This window comes from Pygoscelis adeliae, unplaced genomic scaffold (assembly GCF_000699105.1).
Source record: "Pygoscelis adeliae isolate BGI_AS28 unplaced genomic scaffold, ASM69910v1 Scaffold85, whole genome shotgun sequence".
In the NCBI taxonomy this organism is placed as follows: Eukaryota; Metazoa; Chordata; class Aves; order Sphenisciformes; family Spheniscidae; genus Pygoscelis; species Pygoscelis adeliae.
Genome location: NW_008824900.1, coordinates 8,285,240 through 8,312,462, shown reverse-complemented (window position 1 = coordinate 8,312,462; position 27,223 = coordinate 8,285,240). Strand labels below are relative to the sequence as shown.

The 27,223-nt window shown below is 40.7% G+C and overlaps 2 protein-coding genes across 2 annotated transcripts in view; one reads left to right on the top strand and one right to left on the bottom strand.

The window, feature by feature from the left end:
- Positions 1-1,181: 1,181 nt before the first annotated feature.
- On the bottom strand, positions 1,182-9,963 carry LYRM1 (LYR motif containing 1). Its single transcript, XM_009324789.1, has 4 exons — positions 9,945-9,963; positions 4,323-4,481; positions 3,184-3,276; positions 1,182-1,522 (listed from the first exon to the last, which is right to left on the bottom strand). The coding sequence occupies exons 1-4, from the start codon at positions 9,951-9,953 to the stop codon at positions 1,406-1,408; spliced, it is 378 nt and encodes a 125-aa protein (XP_009323064.1). The 5' UTR covers positions 9,954-9,963; the 3' UTR covers positions 1,182-1,405.
- Positions 9,964-20,203: 10,240 nt separating this feature from the next.
- The window catches only part of DCUN1D3 (DCN1, defective in cullin neddylation 1, domain containing 3), a 14,313-nt gene continuing 7,293 nt past the window's right edge, over positions 20,204-27,223 (top strand). Inside the window, exons 1-2 of the mRNA XM_009324788.1 lie at positions 20,204-20,402; positions 22,798-22,873. The gene's annotated coding sequence lies outside the window, so the exon portion shown is untranslated. The remainder of the gene's footprint in view (positions 20,403-22,797; positions 22,874-27,223) is intronic.

Genomic DNA, 27,223 nt, shown 5'->3' with positions numbered 1-27,223 from the left:
ACCAGTTTTAACTTATTTTTTTAAGGTAGACACGAGTATTTCTTTGCTGTTGTCTATTAGGGCTTGGGGAGTTTAGGATGAGTTGCAGAGCTCAGAAAATGACATTTCATTGGTTTCGCCCACTTCAATAGGAAATAATATACACTGCATTTTTCAAATTTGTTCTTTTGCCACCATTAACTTCTGGCTGGAATAGGTCACTGCTTATACCCTCTGTCCTTAAAGCAGCTGTGCGCTGTGCTTACGTAGTCTCCCAGTACAGCGTGGCTCTCGTCCACAGCTTGGTCTCATTGGTACTTCTAGCCTGAAGGACAGAAGGCTCCACTAACTTTCCTGAAGAGAATTTCTAAACTGCCTGGTAAAGCCAGAAGACTTAAAAGGAGCCAAAACAATTGGTGGCCAGTGAGGGGGAAATTTCTTTTCACTTCCATTCATGAGGCACCTGTGAAACGGAAATACCGCTCGAACTTAAGAGACTGAAGAGATAGTTGTAGATACTTTCTTTTAACAAAGTTGGGGTTTTCTCCATAATGTAAGAGTTAAAACCTAACACTAAAATAATTGTTGAGAAAGCCAGTGTGCTGATTGTGTTGAAAAGCTAACCATGTAAAATGCACAGTGAAGACACCCAAAGCATCTTAAGCTTGCTCCCATAGCGATACCCTGAAGGGAGAGTTTTCAGTCAGTCCATACATGGGAAACTGAGGAACCCAACACTGGCATGTTTTACTCTGAGTTGTGTAATGGCATTCCAAACTTTGCATTTCACATCCACACCCGCTCCAAAGGAAGGGGGAAAAAAAAAAGCTGACATAGAGGCTCTAGGCCACTCCTCTGCAGTTTGCAAACAGGAAAAAGAAGGACTGGTGGCATTTCTGCTGTCTCTGCTACTGTCCGTTTAGAAACAATACTTCACCATAAAGATACTATGAAACTGGAACGTTTCTCCAGGGACAGGAGAGGAAGGAGTGCAGCTGCATGATGCAGTCGTCATATTCCCACCTGCATTCGGAAGCTGTGGAGGCACTGTGTCTGCTTGGTTCTCCTGAATCACTGCCTTGAATCACAATTGAGCATGTATAATCCTCAAAACACCAGAGAACCCTACTATAGATTAACAGAGTTTGAAAACCTGCTGTAATTTGTCCTGATGTCAAAGTAATCTTTGTATCACACCTCACTCCTTGAAAAGTGTTACTTTTATTGATGAGTCAGTGGTTGAAGTGTAATAAATACTAGACCAACCTTATCCATCATATGCAATGTATCAATTAGCTTTTTGGCCTCAGGAAATGTGTGAGCAAGTGACCAAAACAGCTTCATTCACAGTTGTGCACACAAATCACCTGGATTATAGTCCACAGCTTAAATGATGTGATTACAACATCACATCTTAAATGATGGGTTATGAAACTTCATCGTGGGATTTCAGGTATATTGGCTTAGAAATCTTCCTTAACTTTTCCTGGTGTCGCAACGTACGGCCTTGTTTATGGGCAAGACCCATAGGAGGCAGATGGATCTGGAAAAGAAAATCCCACCAGTTAGGTGCAAATTGAGAAGCTACAAGAAAAAGAAGGCATATATACAGACTAGGTTTCACTGAGTTTTAAATAATTTCTTTACACTTTGGAGAGGGCAACTGTACTGTCTCAAACCAGGTTATTAGATTTCTAGGAGGAGCGCTCTCTGAGAAGTGATTAGTGGTGTAACTTTCAGGCCCTAAACGTTGTGTTTAATAAAGTCCTATATATTTTAGGCTTCAGTAACCTTGTTTTGCAGCTTGATATCAGACTGTAATGATAAAATACTTGTTGAAATAGGACTGCTGACAATGTTCCAGAACAGTAAGACCTAGAAAACCCTAAAAATTCCTGAACAGATGTCTTAAAGCAGTGTGCTTTATTCATACCTAGCTAACAAGTCACAAAATAACCCCAAACTATATGTATTGAAAGACTGCCTTCTTATTGTCACGATTATGTATACCATATTAAAATGCACAATCAATGTCATTGACTCCACAGGCAGAAGGAGCAATAGGTGACAGGCTCTTCCTTTGATTGACAAAGTCTTTATATTTAATAAGACTGTTAGTGGGAGTCATGCAGCTATATCCCCCTCTAAGTGATTGAAAAATGTAGCTGTTAGCAGTTAGATGTTATTGTTGCTGAGGCTGTTATCCTGTAAGATAGCTGCTTAGGTGCAAATAGTAGTAAAAGCACTGACTAAAGCAGCAATAGAGATTTCTAGAATCTGAAAAATAACAATCATCCAGTTTGTGTGAGAGAGCTGATCTAGGACTGATCCTCTGGGATTTTGAAGCCGCTGCACAGCATAGATTTTAAGCCCATTTCTAGGAGCATTGCTTGCCAGATGTGCATTGTTATTCTGTATACTGGAGAAAAAGAAAAAGCTATATGTGAAACAGATGTAACAGTGACCATATTCTAGGCAAGCATCTGATGAAGATACAATTTAATTTTGACCATGACCGCCTTGATAAGGAAACTGTAGATGTGAAAATGTGAACTAATCAACAGGAGTAGAGAAGAAGTCTCTATGGGAGGCAGCATAAAGTACTACAGACAGAAGTGACTGAGCAGTGGGGAAACTATATTGAACAGCACAACAGAAGACGTTGCTGCAACTTCCAGCATTCCGGTAATCTTGGACATGTTTTTCTCTAGGAACAGGGGAAAAGAATCAGCAGCATAGGCAGGTGTTTCATAAGACCTGATTTATGACCAGAAGAGTTACCAGTAATGTAGGCTATGAAAACTATTGTATCTGTGGCAGATGTAATTAAGTGTTTTTATTCTCTCATTCTATTATGTGGAAAGATTAACAGATTTGATTCCATTACCGTCTTTTTCTACATAGTATGATTCATTGGTCGGTCAAGACTGCCTAAATATTCACAGGCCTTGGGAGTTTAGCTCATGCAACTCCATTTAGGCTTTGACTCCTTATTTTGAGAAGAAATTAGCTGATTTACAGTGAAATAAGATGGAGAACATTTCAATATACATTTGGCTTATTTGGCTCTGATTTAGCATAGCATTTAAATACCGGATTATCTAAAAATGCAGTGTGGTGACAGTGATGTGAACTTATGGTTTTATTGTCCAGTGAGAGCTAAGTGGGTATAGCTGAAGACTTTGTGACTAGACTTATACTCACAGGTCTCGGGTAGGGGATGTTATAGTGAAGTCCAATTTCTATTCTTGCCTCACATTCTTCTATACACTGCTTAATCAACTTTGGATCCGTTACCTAAGATCATACAAACAAATGTTTTGTACAAGTACAGCAATTAGTAATTGGAAGCTCAAGCATAAATGATGCAGAGCCACATGACTTTCTTTAGCTTTTTTTGGCAATCCCAAGGATACAATTATTGTATTTTTCACATCCATAAAAGGTAACATTAGTATTTGCCTTGACTCAACAGTTCTGGGCTTGATGGTGCTGGATATTAAGGCCCAGAGGCTGTCACAACTGAGGCTAAAGAAGGAGGTTTTTACCCAAACATGGTATTTTCTCTGTAAAAAGACAAGACACATGTAAACTGCTAATACATCCATGAAAAAGCCACGTTCACCCATTTGTTACTCTGCAAGGTAGCTAGAGGAGAAAGGGAAGAGATTCCTTGGTCTACATTCTGTTATCATCCTATCCAGAAACTTCCTTTGAAGTCAGAAACGTGGTGTAAATTGTGACTTAAATTCATTTTTTGATTTTACATTACCTCAATTTAGTCCCAGACCAAAATGGGATATAAATAAGTATTGTGATCTTGAATTACAAGAACGACCTTTGATTACCATGGAGTCTGTACCGCCCCTTTCAAAAGGGGTTTGAAATTTTTTCCTTAAGAAAAAAATTAAAATGCTTCTTTTAAAAGAAGTGCCAATAATTGTTGCTTTGAAAAGAAAAAAAGAAGTATAAGAAGCTACTGAGCTCTTTGTCATTGCATGGGTAATGATACACTTAGCTAGCTTTCTAAAAGATAAAAAGCTGCTTCAATTACACAGGCAGTATCTTTGGAATTTAATTTTTTCTTGGCATTTTTTTAGTGAAAGCTCTAGCCCTTTTAGACTTCTACAGTAGTTAATGAAGAGCTGAAATGGCTTGAGTTTTCTTACCACTATTTCAGGGGTGAAATTTAAACTGTAACCTGAATACACCAGCATTTAAGGTGAATGAAATTTTGGGAGATCAACTCTTATATTCATATTTTAGCATGCAATCACTGAGACAGTGCAAAGAGCAAGAGGAGAATCATTCAGAAATTCAAAACTGTAAGGACACCCACTTACGTTTTTGTTTTTTCGGAATAATGTTTTGGCTTCATTTTTAATGTATTCTTTCTCTTTAATAGTTTCTTCTGTCTGTCCTGATGCCGATTGCCATTTTTTGGCTATTCGGAATATCTTGCGGTAAAGGCCAAGAACTTCTTGTCGAGTAACTGGTGTCATCTAAAAAAACAACACAAAACCCCAAACATACGCGTGAACATTTGAGTTGCTAAAAGGCCAGCAAGCAGTACAGTTTTTCACACAATTGAATAGGTTTAAAAATATTTCCACCATCTAAAGATATGCTGAGCTATATGAAAAGAACTGAAATAGCTGTAAACAATAATTAGCTGTTGAAAGCTGAAGACCCAGTCCAGCAAAGTGTTTAAACTGATACTTAAATCTGTCTCCATTCAAACTTGCTCAAAGTTAAGCACTTGCTTTAGTGCTTTGCTGAATCACAAGCCTGGTACAAGAATGCTCGGGTTGTGTTTCACTGCTATTTTGCAACAGACATTGGGCAAGTCACCGAAACTCTGAGTGCCCCCCTTCCTGTGAAATTGTCATACCAATGCTGACCCTATCTTTGCAAAGCATCTTGAAATCTGTGAATAAAATACATGATAAAACCACGACGATATTGCTAAAAACCAGTGTAGGTTTCAGAGGCTGAGCAGCTTATTTGCGATACCATGACAGTATGTAGTAATGATTCAGCTGGAGTTTGATGTGATGAAAAGGTGATGAAAGCTATTTTATCTAAGCACTGCAGGAGAGGCAGACTAATTTTGGATTTAGGAAAGTCCTGAATGTCTTGATTTTCAGAGAGCTGTGTCCACTGAATCAGCCTCCAGGTGCAGCAAGAATCTTTGTCAGAAATCAAGAATGAAATCCTATTCTTACTCTATGTACATGAGTATTTTATCATGTAAGTGGTGCCACTATTTCATCCCAGTCCACAGCTATCCCTGAGACAAATGCACTGCTGGAATAACAGCACTTCAGACATGGATTAGATTCGCAGAAACAAGACTTGCACTTTAGGGACACCATAACTGTCGAAGGTCCCTTACTGTCCAAAAGGAAGATGCAGCAGCACTGCAAAGTAAGTATATGGATGCAATGAGGAACAAGTGTCAGGGACAGGACATTATCTGACTGCCTCAGGATCCATTTGCCAACCCGGAGCTCTAGTTAGTATGGCTGAATCTACCCTGAGATCAGACATGTGCGGTGGGAATAGCTCCTCCGGAGGACAATTTGGAGCAGGGTAATTCAGACAGCCTGACCTGCCCTCTGGAGGGAGCACTCTCTCCCTCAACGATAGAGGAAAAGCTGCTTCCTGAAGCATGCACCCCAACTACTGCGGAAAGATTGGCGATGTGGCTATCACTCGTGTCCTTGCAGTCTGTGGCAATTCCTATCGTTGTGGGTAGTAGAAGAGGGTTTTGAACCAAAGTCTTCTCACGCCATACAGTTCTCGAGTGGCTGCCTCCACCACAGCGGCTGGCCTCCACTAATATTTCAGTATGGTTCTCCTGTGGCTTCAGACAGTCACACCGTCTTTCCCTCACCACGTCGGAATTACAGATATTAACCTGCAGACAGGATTTGGCCCATATTTCTTTTTGCTAAAAAATCCCAAACTATTAAATCCTAGCCTTTTTTGTCTTAATGTTGCTATGATCTAAAGACTTTTTGTTGTTTCATGAACTCTATTAGGGATCTTGAGAAGTACAGACATAAAACCGTTTTTCTATGATTCTTAAGAGAGAACATTTTTATTTTGCTATTTGTATTTCAAAATGTTTAACCAATCATATGTTTTTCCCCTAGATATAAAAATTATTCTTCCTACCCAGGAGAAAGTATTTCTAGTAAATGTTTATGGTATTTCTAGGAAACAAATATCCACAATAAAATAGCTAGGTAGTCCCAGCTCATCAAACACTTTGGAATAGATTCTTCACTCTACAGCTCCATTTCAGGCAATAAAATTACAGCTCCATTTCAGGCAATAAAATTACTCATACATGAAGCTACGCATGTACGTGTATCTGAAAAATCATCGCTTCCCTCTGTTGAGTGCATATTTTGTACAGAAAATAGTTCAATTACAAGGGCTGACCTAGCACAAGCTGAGTCCCAGATCATGTCCGCACCTAGAGCCCCTCCTGGCCTCACCCCTCTGCTTTTATTTGAAGGTGTTACCTCTGGTGGAGCTGGTAATACTCTTTGTTCCCCGCTGACAGCTAATAAAAGGTAGTACTGCACTAGAAGCTTTCAGCTTAGGTTTTTGTGTAATCCATAAAGAAAATAAAAGGAATAATGTCAGGGGAAAAATGTTTAAAATACAGGTTTAAATTCTGATCTACACATCGGACAATTTCTAAGGCCACAACTTGGGACAGTGCATGCCCTTCGCTCAGCGTTGTAATTACACCTGTCGCTTTTGGATTTTAAACATACCAAGAATCTGTTAATAAAGATTTTGTTTAAAAGTTTAGAACCAACAGGGTTTTTTTCCCCCACTAGTTGCTTCTGCTCCCCCATCTAGAACTTTTTTTTTTTTCTTTAATTTCTTGGTGTTGGAATCGATACAGAACTGGGTAGCCCCTCATCTAGGCATGGGCTGCACTTTTGCATTATTGCTCTGCTTCCCATATATGCTAGATGCTGTAAAAGACATTAAGCAGTTTTTCATATATACTCAGCAACTAGCTGCTCCCACGGCTCATTTAGTCAACAATTTGTAACACTACAGACCAGCTCATAAACCTTTTCTGCAGATACATAAATGAAGGTGTGAGGAGCCCTTCACAGACAGAGGACCCCCATCTATCACGGGAAAGGATGAGAGCAAATACAACAAAATTCAAAGCCTGGATCAGATTCTGATCTGAGTGGGAGTGTAAATAGGGAATAATTTCACCGAGAGCAAAATTACTTCTAACTTAAAATGTTGTAAATGAGATAGGAATTTTTTTCTTTGGTATAAACAGAGCCCACACCGACAGAAATGTAAGTGACGGTACAAGTCATGTATCAGGTGTAATTTCGTCAAGTGACACTACTTGTATTAGTTTTGTGGGTGTGCAAAATGATTCTGAGTGGGACAGAAAGAAAGATAAGGGAGGCTTTCATGTCCTTGTAGTTACTCATCTTGCAACTTACATCTTTGGCATTTAAATCATAATTATATTTCACATCTCTGGAATGCTAAGTGGATGTTACACCACTTTCCCACTAACACTCATCTTGTGGTAGTCACACCCATTGTTTAACTTCTACCACCCTTCATTTCATTGCAGAACGCAGCCCACAGAGGTTAACCACAGGCGTTTTTGTCAAAAAGTACAGGGCTATTGTATTAGCTGAGCAAATTTCAGGTGTTTACTGCAACAAAACAAACCGGGAGAGGTCAGAGGTAGGTCTGTACGCACAAACGTATCAATGGGAAAAGTGGTAGGTTGCAGGCTGGTTTTGAGCTGATTGTTAGAATTGAGCCTTTGGAGGGAAGCCAAGCGTCGCCTTCCAAATAAGCATTTGCTGGATGCTGTGGCAGAGTTCTGACAATGCAGGGTTGTATTGTTCTTTTGATCTACATGCAAACCCCTGTTATCAACATGCAGATCAAGCACACGAAATATCCCATTGTATCCAAACTTGCGGAGGGGGCTTCAGCAGTTAAGGAGTTACTGCATGATGAAGACACAGACTTTTTTCGTTAATTAAAACAAATAATCCTCTAGACTATAAAATGTAATAACGAGTTTTTCTTTCAGGAAACAAATACGCATTCCTTTGGATTTTTAGATGGTTGACCCAAAAGTTCAATAATCTGAATAATCAGTGAAACATCAGTCTTCTTTTGCTATTTGCAGGTTTGTTTAGAATTCAAATTAAAAGTTTGTAAAAAAATAAGGAATCTGTCAGCTGCACTGTAAAGTGACCCCAATAGTGCACTGTCAAAGCAAAGTTAGGACAGAAGGCAAGCTGCTTGGAGACTGACTACTGTATAGCTAAATTACAGCTGCTTCCCAGCGAGGGATGCTTGGCTAAGAATGCGTGTGCAGCACTCTCCTATCTGCACAGCTCCTTTGCTGAAGTTGTAAGTCTATTTTATTTCATCCTTTCTTTTCAAGTCAAGCATTAGCTACTCACTTTAAACACAAAATCTGCCAGCAGCGAGTACATAGAGGATTTTAGGAAACCAAGGGTGAAAGTAATAGCTCATGGGGAAAAAAAGGATATTTTACAACAATAGATCTCTTCTCTTACATCCCAGCTAACTAGGGCACGCATCAATAACACACACTTAGTGCTGATGCTGAAACCGTATTTGCTCAGGGGAGGAGGAGATCGTGGGGAACAGCATGAAATAATTTGAAAAAGCGGGTTTCAGCTTCTCAGATGTAAAATGTTTTATTTAGGAGCAACACAACTTCTATTTGACAGCTGGTTTGCTACTGGCAAGGAGTCCTAAAGACACAATGACAAACTGCTGGGCTCATTGCCTTCTGAATCAAGCTATGATCACATTTCTGTTATGGAAATAAATGACATAATTCAGAAGTGTAGTGTATCAACATTATAGTATGGAACATCATCAGCTACAGCCTGTATGACAATCTATATCTCATATTTTCAAATGCGCACTTTGGCTAACGTTTATTTAGAGAGATGCAAAAAATTGCGCATATCTGGCTTTTGTTTTTTAAAGAGCTAAATTATACCACTTAGCTAAAGAGTGACCTGCAGTCTGCCTCCTGCTGCTAATGCAACAGATAATCAATCATTCCTTTCACAGCTATCCACAGCAACTAGAGGTCAGTAATCCATATTCATCTTTCGTGCAAGTCTGCCAAAATGAGTCTGCAGTTCTTAAGGCAGCAATTCATTTGGTCTATCATTTCCTTGAGGGACAACAACTGAAACAATGAGTTCCTGTGGCACAGGGGGAAGAGAGGGAGGTCACAGACTCCTGCGATAGCTGGGCAGCTCACATGCCTTCCAGTGATATTAAATTTCAAAATCCAGTTTCCACAAAAGTAATTTTATCTTCTTTGACTTAAATCAACGACTTCGTGGACTGTGACAGCTAGTACCCTGCAAACATCGACCACGTGCGGCTGCAGTATGTACCTAGCAAAGTGAAAACTTCATTTGATTTTCATTCTTGATTGAACATTCATACATTTTTTTAAAGATTCAGCCAAACCCAAATCATAGCAAAATTTCAATCACAGCTAAAATATTCCATCTCCACATGGTGAAAAAGAAACTAAAATGAAAGATTGTATTCTTCCATGATGGTGTTACATCCTCATTTCTACCAGTGACGCAGGCCTGTAAATTACAGGCCTGTAAGACATTTCCATCAAGGATTAATTTTACTCCAAGTACTTCTCATTGTTTCCATCAACAAGCTGCAATCATAAATCTATGCAGATTTGGTGAAAAAGAACCAAGTTACTGAATGAAGTTATTCAGTAACGATATCTGAAAGCAAGGTGATTTTCACATGGTTTTAGATTTTGTCATGCTAGTATCTTTCTGCTGGCAAACTGAAGTGATCTGAAACCCTGATCTGAAACACCGATCGACACCTCTGAACCAGCCTCTCTAAGTCTTTGTACTTACACTGTTCATCACCTGGGATGAGAACTCTGCCATTCTATTCGTGCCTCGGATTTCTGACTGAACTTGGATCTCTTTTAAGCTTTCTCTTACATATGGAGCGGTCTTTTGATCGGAAAAAGGAAACTGCATGCAAAGAGGATATAATTAAATAGTAAAAGCAAGGACTTGGATTTTATCACTGGTTTTCCTATGTAGTTTCAAATAAACGAAATAGCAGAAAATTTTAGGATTCTACAACATTCTCTTCATTTGAATAAATGAAAGTGGAAACCCTTAACTAGTCCCTTTTGATCACAGAGTTTTCATTTCTTAGTCTGAGGTGGTCGAGGCATTATCTGGTTTTAGTAGGACATACAGACTCTTGCTCTGGGAGTGCCTCCTGTGCCGTAGTAGCCTCAGGAAGAACAGAAATGCTGACTTAGACTGTGGAGAGGGCAAGGGGAAGCAAAATATTGCTTTACATATTTCTTAGCTTTCTCCTGAAAAGCACGTAGTGTCCAGGTAAACTCTAAAGCAATGTGATACTTGTCTCTGGTCTTGTGCAACCCTGTCACTCATGCTTTCATACCATTTTCTCCTCCTTTGTGTTTAGTTCTCCGTTAGTTACAAGCAGAGAAAGAGGGTTTAATGCAGTGCAACAAATCTAGCAGAGAAAATGAAGTCTCAGCTATCCTTGGATGGCCTTACTTATATAATATAGAAGCATACAGAAATATAACAACATGGACACAAAACCCAGTATGGATTTATGCACCTTATTCATACCTTGGCTTTGAGCCAAATCCAACTGAATGCGTGAACAGAAATATTTCTCAGCATTGGAACTGCTCCCAAACTCAAAAACAGGTATAAATATTAATGCTGGCAGAGAAACAATCCTCCCTACCCCCTTTCTTTCTTCATTCCGTGGGTCGTTTAATAAAACTCATTTCATGAGCCCTCTGCTTCAGTTTCCAAACACTTCGGTCCCAGGACATTGATAGATATGATTTTTAGTCACTATTTGAGAACTATAGCAGGGCATACATAGAAAAAAGATTCGTTTTTTGGAAATCAAGTGTGTGAATCCCATTCAAATTTGGGAGTTTCGGAACAAAGCCTCAGACAGTATTTGCGCTAGACTGAATGGCGTATGGATCAGCCTTTGGGGCCTCCTGCCTCACAGACAGCACAAGGGAGAAGGAACACAGCCTGAGGGGAAGCGCCACTCTATCTGTCCCGGAGTCTTCTCCTGGTCTCTGTGGGGAGAGGACCCTCAGGCCTGGTGGCGATGGGGTGGGAGGACACCCCCCTGACAGGAGCTCCAGGTCAGCAGCAACTGCAGGCCCAGGTGAGAGGTTCAGGGCCTCCTCCACACCACCTGCGAGCTGGGCCATCCCACAGCCATTCCTGCAGCCTCTGGTGTCATCAGGCAGGCCCAGGGACTGGCTGGGCAGCAAGGCTGCCACGTTCCTCGCCCTGGGGGTCAGGCCTACCCCGGCAAAAGCCACGGCCACGCAGCACAGCGCAGGCAGTGGCACTGGGCGAGAGCAGGGTGGCTGGGGGGCTCGGCAGTCCTCCGCACTGCTGGGGTCACCAAAGCATACTAGCTAGAGCCAAAAAAAAAAAAAAAAGAGCCCCCGGTGGCATTTTTTTTTGAGGACCTTCTGATTCTGGAACTTGATCTTTCTCTGGCTAAAATAATCCCAAGTTGTTGAACTAGCAGTCTTTTTTTTTTTTTTTTGTTAGAAATGTTGAACAATGTGGAAAGAGATGTTTTCCTTTTCCATCCCCTCTAGTGTTGTCTTGGTCATGTTCTTTCTGATTCCCTTTAAAATGTAATGTTTTCATCATACAAATAACACGCAGCACCCCCAGTAACTTCATATTAAAGTTTGGAAAAGATCTTAGATTTGGAGTTCTCGGCAGGGTTGAGTTAGTATGCCATACAGAGAAGTATATAGAAAAATTGTCATTTTAAGCCAATTATCATTTTAAAGGCTTGCGGTTTGTTATCTGTTGTTCTTTTTTCTAGGCTTCAGATTTCAATACCTGAATTTAGTAGCTAAGCTAACTAAATAAATTGAAGACTGTTTGAATGATTTTTATGGCAGTGATATCATTATTTAAAAGATTGGCATTTCAGATTTTCCTAACAGTGTTGGAAATAACAGAAAAAGGTTAAGATCAAATATACAAAACAAATCCAGGGTTTTTTTCATTTCCATTTCAAAGCAATTAACCTATTTTCCAGTCTTTCCACAAATAATGGAGATAAAAATTGAAACAATTCAGAAAATACTTGGATGGAAGACATGATTGCCTCTGCACACTGAATCACGTCACTGAACTCAGTTTATTTGATAAACTTGCCAATTCTGAATTGTGAAGTTGAGAATAATGAACGATTATTGAAAAACATTTTATAAATACTTTTTCATATCACTGTGCTCAGAATCAAAATGTGCCTTTTTTCTGGGTGGGGAAACTAACAAATCTTTGCTGTTGTATCTATAGGGGATGAGCATGCACTGGTAGAGGCACACTCCCTGCGGCGCTTCGGGGTTTTTTTCCCCCCTTGTTTTTGTTATTGCGGTGTCTGCCGTCTGCGGGATCCTAACACGCTTCTTGACAAGCCGCCTCTCCGCGTGCGGCACCGCGTCCCCTCCGGGGCTGAGGAGGTCGGCCGCTTTGTCCCAGTGCTCTTCGTGCCCAGCCTTCACACGTGTAACGCTAGAAGGTGCATACTCATAGTGTTTTCAGGAAGAAGACAGATAAAATGTAGAGCGGTCTGTTTCCGAGGTAGTTCTCGCGGTCTGAGCATACCACCTCTGCACAGCCACTCTTCGTCTTACATCAGCTTTCGCTCCCTCTCCCGAGTGTGTTTACCCTTCTGGGAAAGCTGCCGTCTGCGTTCATCGCTCTCGCTCTTTGGGGCCATGGTGGTACTAATACGCCACTCGTAACAACTTAAACTGTAACTTGCATAATCAGTGTTTCAAGCAAATATTTGTTGAAAGAATATGCCTTCCCTATTAATGCTGTGGTTGCGGGGAAAGAATCATTATCTTTTAAGTAGTTAACGCTGCCGATATCCTGTCCTTCAAAATGTTACATTGATAACCGAACGGTCTGATGCCAAGTATCGGAATACGGCATTGATCCACAGCTGGTAACTTTTTTTTAAATGGTAATGTTTGCCGCATAATTTAAAGGGGTAATAGGTTAAGTGCTCTGAAAAAAAGGGTATAGCAGTACAAACAAAAAGCACAGGACTGCCTTACCTTTCTGAACGTTATAGACAGGCCTCGCTGGCAGTTGCAGTTGTGCTGCACGGTCTGTCTTTTTTTGGGAGAACAGTTGATCAAAAGACGTCTCTTCTAAACGCGTTCTCATTATCTGTTTAAGAGCCTCTTTGTGAAACAGTTAATGTGTAACTACGGTATTAGTGTTTTATTTGGGCTAGCAATGGGGAGAGAGAATGTCCTGAGTACTGGTGTTTCTCAAGCACGTCTGAACACTGCTGCGTGTTTCCCTGGTAAAAGATAATCCTCAGAAAAGGAGACACGGTCCCTTTGTTAAGGTTGCATGTGAAAGTGAAGAGATCTGACTTCATGTTCTTGTCAGTTCTGTAGTTTGTCTTTAAAATCTTCCCCACACAGGTGTGTGTTAGTGGTCTGTGGAAAACCTTCACAGCCCTTTACATGACAGGCAGCACGCAGTCTAAAGCAAAGATTTCTCTGCACATCAGCAGAAAAAGGAGAGCTTGTGATCTGTGTTGCATTAGTTCAGATTTGCAAAGTACAACTGGCTTTACAAACTTACTGCAAGTATCAACCCTTGTAATGACTTCTGAAATTCTGATTATTTCATAATAGCAAGTTATATGCAGGCATGAATGACTATAATCCTAAAAAAATTTCACAGAAGTATTAGTGGGGGAACTTTGAGCAGCCAAGTAGTATCAAAGCTCTATGTGATGCTTTTGAAATTGCTTTCATCTTAAGACTGATAGCCTGCCAATATGATCTGTAATCAGCTCCTGGATCTTTAAGGTGCCTTCTCTGCACAGTTTCTTGCTTTATTTTGGAGTTGAACATTGTCGTGTTCGTAGCAAATTCTAACTGATTTGCGTCAGTAGTTATAATTTGTTGATCTTGGAAATTCAGTCATAATTACATCTTGCTTCCATTTAGCATGAATTGTATTAAAAAAAGGTGATCAGATGAACTGAAGGGGTGGCTTTGAGAGAAAACTAAGAACAGCTGTTTTGGAAGACTGTTACTGAAATTAGTTAACGAAGTATATATTGAGCAAGAGGGGCTGCCAGACAGTTTGACAGACTTCTAAGGCAAAGGGACTTGTTCTGACAAATTTGTGTGTGGACAAGGAAGAGGCTTGGTTCTGCTGCTTTCTTTGGTTCAGCTTAAGGAACAGGAAAATGGTGTATGCTGTGTGTATGTGTATTGGGGCAGGGGAATAGAAAGCAGATGGAAAGGGGGTGGAAGAATGGGGGATAGACACGACTCTTCTAAACTTGCATTTCCTCATGGCAGAAAAGGATGTAAAGGTGGTTTGGGTATACAGAGATGCACAGCTGCAAGTCGGCAGGAGTGCGAGTCCCCCCAGTACTGCTCAGAACTGTCCCACGCTGTAGCGCTCGGTTTTCTTTATTGGTGTTCGGAAGTGTTGGTAAATTTAATTTAGAGCCTTGGAGCACTATAAATTCCATCGTGGTGGGGTTTTGGCAGTTTGTAGGAACTTGCAAAGTGCAGAAACAATGTTATTGTTCCATTAGGCGCATGGGTCTGTAGTAGTGAATGCAACAGGAACACTCTGCTCTGAGTAAGAAGAGACTGTAAAAATAAAGGCATGGGATGTTAGAAAAACAGTCCTTTCTTTCATCCTCATTCCTAAAAATAAAGAAGGAGCTGAAGATTGGTACCCAGAATTCTTGGAGACTGAAAGAACAATCTGTAAACACTTGAGGGATTTGGTAGTCACAAGAAGATAAGAGGGAACCCCCTTAACAGCCTTCATCAGAATTCCCCGACTGGGCTCCTTCTTTCTGGCTGCTTCTCCCTAGGGGTCTGCATCTTATCTCACTGGCTTCCTTTCCTCTATTTGCCTCTGACTAACGGGCTTTGTCTTCTGGTTACTGGAAATCTCATAATTTCTTTTGTTTCTTCCTCCTTCCTCCTTTTAAAAACACTAGATTAAATGGCTGTAATGTTTTGCAGATTATCATGGCGACATGGATTAATTGTGTACTTGACTCTAAGTTATTCAGCAGTAATGACATAGTAACTTGACTCGAAACAGTGGTAATTTCATGGCAAATGTTGCCTTCTGGTAAAGAGCCACCTGCAATTTACCCCCTGTAAACATATGACACGAGTAAACCGTCTGTGCCTGTTTTCTCAGTGTCTTCTATACAGTAAGTTGTCTCCAGTGTGTCTTTTGAAACAGTCAGCTATCTCTCTTTTCTCCCCCCTCCCCCTTTCTTTTGACTCTAGTTTGAGTCAGGTAATTACAGATCTGGGTTGAAGCCTTCCCAGGGAGTGATCAGAAAAGCCAAGACTTGTAGATGTGCTCCCATCGTTCACTTCTACCTTGACTTCACCCTTTCATGAGAAGGTTTTGTGGAACTGCTCGGCTATCGGTAACTGGCTGTCGGTGAGCAAGTCTGAGAGCCCCAGGGGCAATGGTGGTTGGCAAACCGAAGGGGAGCTCTGCTTTCCCTTGCACAAATGCCAGTATTCTTTATGGTGACATAAGGAGATTCTCCTTGTCACATGTGGCTTTGGTGTGACAGTTTGGTGACGTTTGTACATTCTGATCTCAGTGTTAACCAGAACAGAGCAAATAGGGGAAGAAAAAGTGAATCAAAGCTTCTTGCCTAAAAGATAATCTGAGAACTAACCCATTTAGACTCATTATGTCTCCGTTTTATCTGTGTCCAATGACTGCATGTTGAGGGAAGCAGAAAATCTGGATTTTAGGTAAAGGTTATTTAATTGCAATGTTTTGCTACTAGAAGAGTGATGGTTAGGGGACTACTTATCTGTAAGTATTAGAGAACTCTTTCACAGAAGTAGGAATACTGTAGAGAAACCAAACCAACAAAAGCATAGGTGGTGAGACAGGATTACAGTAAAGAGAATGAGCTAGTATAATCTTCTGGTGTCTCGGAAAGAATAGTTATAAATGCTGTTCTGTCTGTGACATCTGTTTTGTGAAAGACAAAACTTACTTAGCAAAATGTGAGAATGCTGTTACTGACCTCCTGTCACAGTTTGTTATTCCCAGAAAGTCAGACTGCCAAAGACAGTATGACAGTCATAGTTATTTGTTGTCTCACTTTTCCTATTTGGTGAACATAAGTGTTTTTTTAAGCCAAAAGGATTAAGTGCTCCTGAAAAATAGCAGTCTTATTTTTGCATCCACGTAGCAGCAGAAAGTGACGGTTTTTAGTTCTTACTCTGAAATTTGTTAGTGTAATACAACTGTTCCTTCTGCAACTTTGGAACATCTAATGCAGTCAGTCTTATCCTTTTGTTTTAAAATTGAAAGGGAGGGAGAAAAATCATCTTAATGCCTATGATTATGGGAGGCGTGTGTAGCTTAGTAATAGACTCGCAAACACAAACGTCCTAGAACGTGGTTTTGGTCATAGGCTGACTGTTCAATATTTTCATTGCAAATGAATCTGTACAGTAAGCCTCTAGTACTCTGGATCAGCACATAAATGGGTGGTCTGGAAGTGCCAAAGGTCTGATGTATACCAGCTTCAAGCACAGTTACCTGTGCTTGGAGTTAGTGATTACGTCCCATGAAGCACAGGATAGATACCTACACACCTTACGTCTCTTGTGAGACACAGGACATCAAGTGAAATCAAGGATATGTGAAAACTTACTGGCTAAATGTGTGTTGGTTGAAGCTGCCACCAGATTTCTCAAGGAGAGCTGTGTCTTTGTTATAACTGATGACCTATGCTCAAGTACTCAAAGGAGCTCCTTTGACGCTGTTGATAGAGTTAAATACTGCAGCGTCCTTTCAGTGTGAAGTGTTAGTGTCATTCACAGTGATAGGGAAGTCAGGACTCAAATCAGTAGAGAGAACTAGGGTCTCTGCAGGTGGCTTTGTGTATTTTCTGCTTTAAAAACTGCAGTCAGTTTAAAAATCCAAGCATACGCTCTTAAAGCACTTTCAGATGTCAGTCCTTTCACTTAGAACAATTCTTTGTACAAAGACTTAAATATGATTCCAGTATTTACATGGTCAGCTGGTAATGAAGTTCCTACACAACTGCATGAAATAAGCAATTCTTTTGGCTGTCAGCCTGTAAACTATGTTACACTTACCGAGATGGCGAGCAGGCCTTCTGTAAACTCCTTATGAGCATCTGCTGCCAGAAGTGATCTTATGAGGTGGTCTGGCTCTTGTCTTTAGACTTGTCCCTTCGCTGCCCTGTTAGGTGGCTGTATGGGTCATGGTTCTCGCAGCTGCTTTGTGCTGGAGATGGGACACTGTTAACCAGAGCTGCTGGAAGGACTTCCTTTTTTGGTGTGGTTGGTGTGTTTTCTTCATTGTTGAGAGCAGTAAGAAATGTAAAGTTATTCACTTATATGCTTTAAACTAATTGTAATCTTATTATTACAGGAATCACTTGATATCTACTTGAATTATATTCAGCTGAATGTAATAGATGAAGGTGCCTCAGCTGCTTCAAAGTGAAGTCTGCTAGCTGAACTTGGTGCAAAAGAAAATCTGTGCTCACTTAGCTCAGTTTAAATGTTTTTTTCCATTGCAGAGCAGATTGCAGACCGAGGTGGTTTTTCAAAGTTATTCTGGTTTGGCTACAGGATAGTTACAGTTTTCCATAGATTAATTTATGGAATTGACTAAGACAGGGTAAGGTAAATATTTATAGCACAGCTACTTTCAGATGCTTGCAGCGGGATGCATCTGAGGGTCATGGTTTCTGTTGGTCCCATAATCTGCAGTTTTGCTGTAGAGATGTGAACTGGTTGTGTCTGAGCACAGAGTAGCTCTTCCCCTGGCATGTGCTGCTTTAATTATTCATAATACATACTGAGGTGCTAAAGGTCTGTCACGCTGTGCAAGAGTTACAGTGTACCCTGGAAAAATACTGAAGGATTATTCTTTTACAACCCTTTGCACATTAAAGGGAAAAACCCCACAAACCATCATTAGATGATGATTTGCTTTCTTGTAAGTGCTGGACCTTGAGAGTTGTATGGCCTTTGACAAGGATCTCAGGGGAGGGGGGAAGGATTGATAGTTTTCTAAATGTATGGAGATGAATTGCTCAGTGACTGAATCTTTGTTTTTTTGAAGGTGTTAGATTCAAACTCATCCAGGGTTTGAGTTACGTGCAGTGAAATAAACGAGTTTGTTCATGTCTAAGTATGTACGAGGTAGGGAATTGAATGGAATCTGGTTGGTGTTCTGGTTTCAGCTTTACTGAAAACTGACGGCGTGATCTTGAACAGCCATGTCGTTTGGCTGTCTTGATTTCCCCTCTGCCCGTTGTCTTGCTCATAGCCTAAATAGACTTCTCAAAACAAGTACTGCTGCTGTGTGAATTAGTTCATTAATTTATTTACATTACAGAAGCACCTGAAGGCACCCTTCTAAGATTATATGCTATTTAGCTAACTGGACTTGGGTTTGCTCTGTGAAAATACTATAGTGCTAATAAATCATTCCACCCACCTAATAAATTAGGATGAAGCACATAATAGGAAAGGATTTAAAACTTTTTAATGGGGCCAGGTGGAAAAACAATGAGAAGTAATCGGTAAGTAAGGTATTGTGTGGTTAGAGAGTTTAAAAGAAAGGGAGGGATTCGAGGATGATGCATGTGTGTCTGCTGAAAAAGCTGCTTAAGGAATGTGTCTTCCATGAGAAAAAGTAGTAAGGCTGCCTTTACTCTCTTTTTCCCTATCATTTTTCACCTTATTGTTTGTTTTTTCTTAAGCTAGCCTTGTATAATTAGCTGCACACAATGAACTACAGATCCGAAACATCTATTCCATTTTTTCTTAAGACTACTTGTTGGAGTTTGAACATGAAATGTGGTGTCATGCCCTGTGTCTTAGTAGGGTGCTCTTTCAAGAGAAAGCAGGTTTCTTCTGCCCAGAGTCTTGAATGGAAAAATCTCCTTCGACGTCCCAGCCCTGGACTTGAAGTGACAGCACACCACATTGAGGTGCAGTTGTTTAAGAGATTTTTGCCTGCTTCCTCGTGACTGTGGGGCTGATTCTAGGAAGAGGTTTGGTGATAGCTCTGGTTCTTGGCACTGAGAGCTGGCCCAGCATTATGGACTGTAGACATTGTGAAGCAGTTTCTGAATCTATTGTTACTTGAATTTTTGTTTAGATATTTTTGTACCTGCCCCTCTCTTCCCTTCCAAACTAGTTAAGCCTTTCCAGTATGGTCTTTCTCAAATAAATCCACATCTCATTTGAGAAAGTATTCAGGCTTCCAACGTATGCGTTGTCTGGCTTGGTTTTCCCATTGACTGCCACTTAGCCTTCTGCCAAGTTGCAGCCAAAACGCTGCATGGTCCCTTTTCATGCCTCTGTATAACTAGCTTCTACTCTGATAATAGGTGTGTTCTGTAGAGACAAACTTTACCTAGTTTGATCAGATTTCTAAATCCGGTTTGTTTCCAAAGCTCAAAGCAAGGTTAATCAGAAATAGTTTGCTATCCTGATTTGGAACAGATTGACGAAGTGTCCATCTGTATGCCCCCAAAATCATAACCTGGCTGTAGTTCATTGCAAGGTGCTTGAACTGCAGGAAGCCTGACAAACTAATAATTCATTTTCACTAATTGCAGCAGGACTTTCCTGCTTTTAGACTTCCTCTTAAGAAACTTTGCATAAATGTGTTTCTGCAGCAGAGGTGCGGAACAGATCTGTGTGACTGGTGCTAGCACAGCGCTTGGTTAGAGATGCGGTGAGGTGTCTTCTGGGCTAATGAAAGCCCATAATGTGCCCATTGTGCTGGAGTCAGAGTGCTTTTGCTGAGAAAGTTTCATTGCAGGTTATGACTTGAAATAAGCAGTTTCCATAATGTGATGGCTTTGCTGACCGAAGCTTCATTTATGCTTTAACACTTACGCACCAAGTGCTTTGGTGCTGTAGTATAAAACTCTTAACCACACAGTAAAATCTTCCACATGCAGAGTTAATCCTCTCAATTTCTGCCTCCTGAAGAGGGAAACGATGTCACTAATTCTTCACTGATTCCCCACAGAAAAACAAAGAAAGTTGCCTTGTGTGAGAGCGCTATCAGCTCTTACCCCTGGAAAAGCTGCTGAGAACAAGTGTCGAGGGCAATAGCAGCTTTGGCGCTGCAGCGTTCTGCAGTGTGATCCTCTGTGTACCAGGCCTCAGGAGAGCCAAAGTCACGGGGGGAGTCAGTCACAGGTGCAAAAAGAGACAGGTGAGCAAAACAAAGGTCTCCATAATCCTGAGGGTGCACGCCATTTACTTATTTATTTTCCCAGTGGACTGCTGAGTGGGATTGCTAATGAATGATGCAGGCTGTTTTCTGAGTTCCTGTAGCATGACATTCCTCCCACGCCAGCAAGGGGGGATGCTTGGTGATCGTAGCATATGGCTATAGCTTGCAACCCTGACCCAAGGACTGAATAAAACTTGTGCCACGAAAGTGCAGTCACCTTGCATGATTTAGGATGAAGTCAGCCACAACGCGTTCCTGTGCTATGATAGCCTTTAAATACAGACTTGAAGAGCTTGTTTTTTTAACTGCTAACTCATACTTTTTGTTCCACATCCCATAATTGTGTTGTCATAGAAGTTTACACTTGCTACTACATTAAAAATTAAAAAAAGGTGAAATGGTCAACTTGGTAGAATAAAAGTAGTAAGAATGAGGGAAGAATTGTAGCTGGTGGCTCTAACCAGATGTTAAAACTTCTGGCTTCTGGCTCCAGACAGTGTGTGTGTACAGGTCAGCCAACGTGGAAACTACTTCAAACAACCTGAAAAAGTTTGGCTTTTGCTGGGTAGGCTGAACTCCATCAGATTCAGCTTCTTTTGAACTTGAAATAAGTGTTTGCTTCCAGTATGTGCTGTAGTCAACTGGAAATGTAGATTTGGTGGATCATAGATTTCTTCCAAAGAAATACAAATCTGTTTGAAAAGCAGTTAGTTTGTTGCATAAAGTTGCCATGACAATGGTTTTTAGAATGTGATGTGTAAGATGTTGCCTCTTCTCTATTTAAGCAGGCTCCCGGGGGAATGAGGCTGCACAGCGCCCTGTGTCCCTCCTGTCTCTTCTTTCCTCCCCCGATGATTTATAAAAGGAATTATTTAGTTGCAGGGGGCCAAAAGAGATTAACATAGAAGTGCCAGATGTTACATTTTCTTAAATTCTTGAAATTCATGGGATGCTATGGTCAAATAGAAAGAAATCTAAGCTAGTACTTCCACCGTGAAAGAGGCAGGAACTCCTCTGTTCCCATACACGTTTAAGCTGGCTGGTGGCTGTGCACCTGCACAGGGCGGCCCTTTCAGCAGGGAGTGTATGCTAAAAGGGCTGTGAGGTCGTCAGGGAGGGGGCAAAAGTGGTGGTGTTTGTGTGGAAGATGAGGTTTGGAAGTAGAGGATATAAGTCCAGAGTGAAGTAGGCTTTTTGGACTGTCCATCTCAAAAGTAAATGCCTAAAAATCGTTCAGCGGGGATACACACACAGAGCAAAAATGTATTACAGGCGGAAGTACCACTCCACAGTTTCTAGGGTTTTTGAAGAATTTTGGATGCCTGTTTCCCTGGGCTTTTAAAAGCTCTTTTAAAAGCTTTGATCTGAACTAGGTTTTATTTGTTCGTCAAATTTGTCCTAATCCATGTATAGGACTCGAGTTTGGGGAAAACTCAAGTTACGTGGAGATTGGCATGTGTGATAAGAACTTGTTTCATGGTTGTCCTTCTATATCCATTCCCTACTTTCTACTGAAGAAAGGAGTGAACAAGCTAATGTTCCCACTTGTTTCCTAAGTAGGTCTCATGTAAAAAGTAAGTATGCAGAAAGGCAGCTTTTGATCACCTGTCTGCTCCCTAGATGTACTAAGAGCTGTAAAAACAAGACTTTTTAGTGTTTCTGTTATATGGTAGAGCAGAGAGCTTTGCCAGAGCTTTCTTGTTTTTGTTTTTTTTTTTTTTCCTAGATCAGATAGAAACAGAGGTGTTGAGTAGGTGCTGTGGTTGTAACTCTGCTATACAAACCAGACATACCTTTGTCTGTCATCTCCTCAGAGCTTTGTAGTTATATAGCAGAGCTGGGAATTTAGGAGAAGTGAAGTTGAGCCAGCTCAACTGAACATGGGAAAACAAACATGGAAAAGAATGTGCTAGAGAATGAAAAAAGAGAATTACTTTCTAGACCCAAATTATGCTTTGCTAGGTAGCAGCTGTCTGGCATTCACAGATTAAACAGCCGCTTAGCTAACATGCATTGACAATGATAGCATGTCCTCTGTTTTGCTTTGAGTGCATGAAATGAGGAATTAACTCTCCCATGCAGAAAGCCATAAAAGTATCCGGAAGTGTGTGTTTGCTCCTAACAAACATTTGAACTTGTCTGTTGTATTCAGTACCTGATCTATGCTTTATATGGCAATGCAAAGTTAATGGTCTTAATGCTACTTTATAAGTAAAAAAGTGAAGTAGTTTTATAAAATGGCTCTTTCAACAAATGGATTTTGGCTATGAAGGGTTTTATTAAATGCATAGTTACTTCTGAGCGATTTGGTGCATTTTATAGTTTTCGTAGCCTCTTCTAAATGTAAAGATTTGTGTGGTCTTTTATCTTACAGCGTTCCATGTGGAACCCAGGGAGCCTGAAGGAGCCTGTGAAGCTAGTGGAATGATTCCCTGTGTAGCCGAAACTATGTAAGTATTAGATGTTTGCTTACAAGATCACTTGCCCAGCATCAACTGTTAGAGCAGCGATTGCTTCTGGTTCATTCAGCAGTTGCAATGATCCTCTCGTGCCTCCCCAAGGGAAAGCTGTCTTTATCTGTTCAGAGCTGGAAAAAGACGGGGCACCCGTGATACTGTTCCTTACTCTCAGCTATTTTACAAGTCATGTATCCCTATCCACTAAAAGGTAGATAATGCATAGTTAAATTCTGTAAAATTCTTACAGACTAAGCTCAAGTGTTTGCAAAAAGTTGAGGCTGGGTTGAGGCTTAGTTAAGCTCTAGCGATGTTGTCTTTGCCTTAGCTACTGAACTGCTACTTGGGAAGGGATTTAATGGTTGACTGAGCTGTGTCCCCTTTTGTTATGAGATTTCCTAAGTGTCTTTGAGGTGTTCTTGAATGTATGGAGGGTTTTTTCCTCTTCTCTCTTGATACTTTCTGCGTTTTGAAACATTGTAAATGCCTTCTGATGCAACACTTTATTAAACGGCATAATGCTTGGCCCTGTTTTGTTATTCTCTGGACATATCCAATAATTTCTATTACTACTATAACATTGGTCATTAAAGAAGAATACAGGGTTACTTAAATACCTCCTTTGCATCTTCTCTCCTCCTGCCAGCTCTCCCCCACTTCAGTGCTGCCATTTTCAATTGTGCCACGGTGTGCTTGTATGACAGAGAACTATTACTGAGTCATTGGTTGTTTTGCTCACTTCAAATCTTGGGTTACGTGTGATCTGGTCACTTGAAAATGGAGAAAAACTAATTTCCTTACAGCACTTAAAAAAACCCAAAACCAAACACACAAAAAACAAACACCAAACAAACCTAAAAAATCCCCAAAACAAACCAAAAAGCCCCACCAAGCATTAGCAAGGTCTTTCCAACCTTCTCTAGGTTTTCCAGTTAATGTATTGGGCAATACAGTTCTACACATCCTTTGTTCCTAGAGGGCGGCTTTCCTTTAACGGGCTGTATTCACCAGCACTAGTCTTCCTGTGTTTCCTGTTGCTTACTCCTTTCTAGAAAGGAGCAGAGAACATCATTGTCGATCTCTGTTTCGCAGTTCCTGTTATTTGGAAGATGGCCTCATGGGCATCTTGGTGATTCATATTTGCTGTAGGTTATTGCTCAATACTTGTCTGAGTAATCAAACTTCTTTGGGAGTACTGCATCCTGTAGCGCTGAGCATGTTCCAACATTAGCCCTGAACTTTGATCTTTTTTAGTAGAATGGCAAAACTAGTGGTCAGCGCTGCCTTTTGTGTCTCACTGTTATGTTGTACAAGCCTGTTACAGTAGTTTTGCGCTTGGGAGCTGATCCTTTTGGGAATTGGTGCTTTGCTACCAATCCAGTATAACATTCGGGTAAGTGAGAACTTTATACTTGTAGTTCCCGATCCAGCTGGGAGAAATATCTCTGGATGTCCTTGTGCTCACTTAACTGTAATCGGCATGACCAAGACGTGGCATTTGCTTTGCTCTACAGTTAAAGAAGTAGCTCTGTTCGCTTTCCTGAGAGTGCTTTTTCATACTCCTTGAACACTGAGCTCAGTGCAGCTCCTGATGCTGCAATTGGATCCTCTCTCCAGCCTTCCTTAACAAAAGGGTGAGTTCTCCCACTTGTTTCTATCTCCTTCCGAAGCTCTTGTTCCTTTCATGCCTTGAAACCTGAGTCATGTAGGAAGCGGAGGTGACTAGTAAGTGAAGTGGATCCAGCTCAGTGAAGGCATTTTATAAAAGGGTAACTGATGGAGCGCCAAAAGACTTTCCTCTTACAAAACCAGATACATGCACAAACTGCCAGCGGATGCAGTCTGACTTTCCCCCCCCCCTCTCCCAAGCTGGTTTTGCTATTTTTGGGGTAGAATACTTCAAAGTATCTGGCACATGGCATCAAGTTTCATGTAGTAGAAAAGTGAGGAATTGCAGCAACTGTACTTTAGTAGCTTCCAGTGTTTGTTCATAACGAGTAGGATTGTGCTCTGAAAACCTCCTTGGCAGGGAGGAGGAAGAACTCCGTTACTGCAGGGAAGAGCAGTGCTAGCAGAGCCCAGGCGGTGGCTGTTGAGGAGCAGCAGCCAGCTCCTTGTAAGGCAAGTAGGTTGGAGTACAGAAAACGTGTTTGTTAGAGGGGTACGCTGCAGGGGATGTGGTTAACTTGCACTCCATGGGTTAATGTTACTGTGCTCTCCCGTGGTTTTTGGAAACAGTTGTTGGGACACTTCCTCACATACAGGTGTTTAATAATGCTGGCTGACCTTCCCTCTATTGTAATGCTGTCTTTTCATGACAGCAAATGACAATAAACCCCATCTGTTTCATCACACTGGTGATGTCACTTTGTAGACTTGAATATTAGATTGTTATAATCATTAATACAAGCCATTGCTTAGGAGGCATGACAGCACGAATCACTTCTGTTAGGAAAATTTATGGACAGAGTATGTTAGTTAGTATTGCAAACTGTCTTGTCTTTTTTTTAAACTTTAAATTGAGACTCCTAAAGTGAATTGGATTCATCTCTGTCCATTATGCTGCGTGTGATTTGACTACTACCAGCTACTTTAGAGGAAGGGAGCTCATAGGGAGCTAGTCTTTAACCTGCCCATAGGGAAAAGCTGTTCAGAATCCCCAACAGCTAATAATTGCTGTTATGTGTTTGTGCAGAAAGTTTATAAATGAGCTAAACTCTACTTTAATACTAGTTTTTACTCAGGATTTTTTTTATTCTGTTCCATTACTTGCATGCTTCTCTCTAAAGAAAAACTTAGCCAAAGTAGTGCTAGCTGCCTTTGAGAAACTGATGGAAGAACAAGAATTAGTGTAGATTGAGCATTTGAATTCTGATTAATTTAAAGGGGGGGGCGGGAGGGAAGACTGGTATCTGGGAGTTAACCACTAAGCGGTAATTTACACTGCCTAATAACATCCTGTTTGTTTTGATGTAATGAAAAAATGAGTGGTGTAGACTAGAGGAGGCGATGTTGCTCAGACCCATGGCAGCACAGGAACCAGTACTCTGCAATTCACAAAGAGCTGTGCAGTACTAAGGACCAGTGAAATTGTCTTTTGGGTTGTTTATGTGGAAATGCATATTTTAATGAATCCTTTAAAATACAAATGAATAAGAAATTATTCTTGAATACATTAAATTGAATTTTACTTGCCTATAAAAATGATGCTACAAAGTTCATCTTTAAAGAAGTTTGATGAAAGGATCTACCAGATGTTTGTTCCTTCTGCTGCTTAAAAATAGGTTTTTGTTAGTTTTGTTTGTGAGTTATGGGCTTAAGAAAAGGGATTGGGGAGGGGGAGGGAAGCCAGGTAGCTGAAACCAGTATCTTGCCTGTTGTAGCTGTACTGGCAAAAATATTTTTTTTTGCTCATGAAACTGCATACGTCCTGTTTTGCCAAAACAGGTATGATGGCTGAGAGACGATTTATGTTTGTAATCCTAATATCTGGAGAATTCATCTGCACTTGGTGCTGCTGTTCCAAGTTGGTTTACAGCTTAAAACAGGGGTTCGGTCTCAGAAGAGCTTTACCTAAGAAAAGAATACAGAAAAACTGACATGTCGTCTATTTTATTTCTTCATTTTTAATTTTTATCTCTTTTCTAATTCTGTAACCTGGAAGCAGTAAACAAAGACAAAGCAAACCCAATTTTTATGTTTGAGGCTTTTGCCTAACTGACAGCAGAGATGAAATGCAAATAAGTGGGTAAAGGAGGAATATGATAAGCAATTGCTTTCTTGGAGTTGATGTTTCTGAGAAATGGACTGTCCACGGCGTGGCTGCGTGCTGATAGGATAGTGTCAGAGTGTTAGTCTGGTTTTAATAGGGAAACTTTAAGAAACCTTTTCTGTGGGTAAAATATCTTTTCCAAATATGCAAGGCTTTAACATTATGATTTATAAAAACAGAGTATGATGAAATCATTTTGGCATTTTAATTTTGACTTTTTTTAAAAAAACGAACTGGAATTACTACTTCTTATCTTGCATGCGTGTCTGTCTGAAAAAGTTTCGTTATAAAAGGCCCCCTCCCCCTGTCTTGTTACCTGAAGGGAGGAGCCCACTTGAAACAATGAATAATTCCTAAACACCATCTTGCCTGAAAAGTGAGTGTTGCCTCCTTTCTGCAAACATGCTCTGTGTGTGGTTTAAGAACAAAAATCTAGATTCCAAACTCTGTTTAAAAAAAACAAACCCACAACCCCCCATACCAAAAAAAACCAAAAAACCCAAACCCGCCCCAAACCCCTTTTGCCCATTTGCTGAAGGTAGAGTCTAAATCTGCTGCTTAACAGGTTGTCC

What these genes read in the sequence shown, in the direction of transcription:
- LYRM1 (XM_009324789.1), bottom strand. An exon ending in TATTCCGAAAAAACAAAAAC is followed by an intron (nt 3,277 to 4,322) that starts GTAAGTGGGTGT and finishes GTATGATCTTAG; the next exon opens with GTAACGGATCCAAAGTTGAT. An exon ending in ACATCCCCTACCCGAGACCT is followed by an intron (nt 1,523 to 3,183) that starts GTGAGTATAAGT and finishes TTTCTTTTCCAG; the next exon opens with ATCCATCTGCCTCCTATGGG.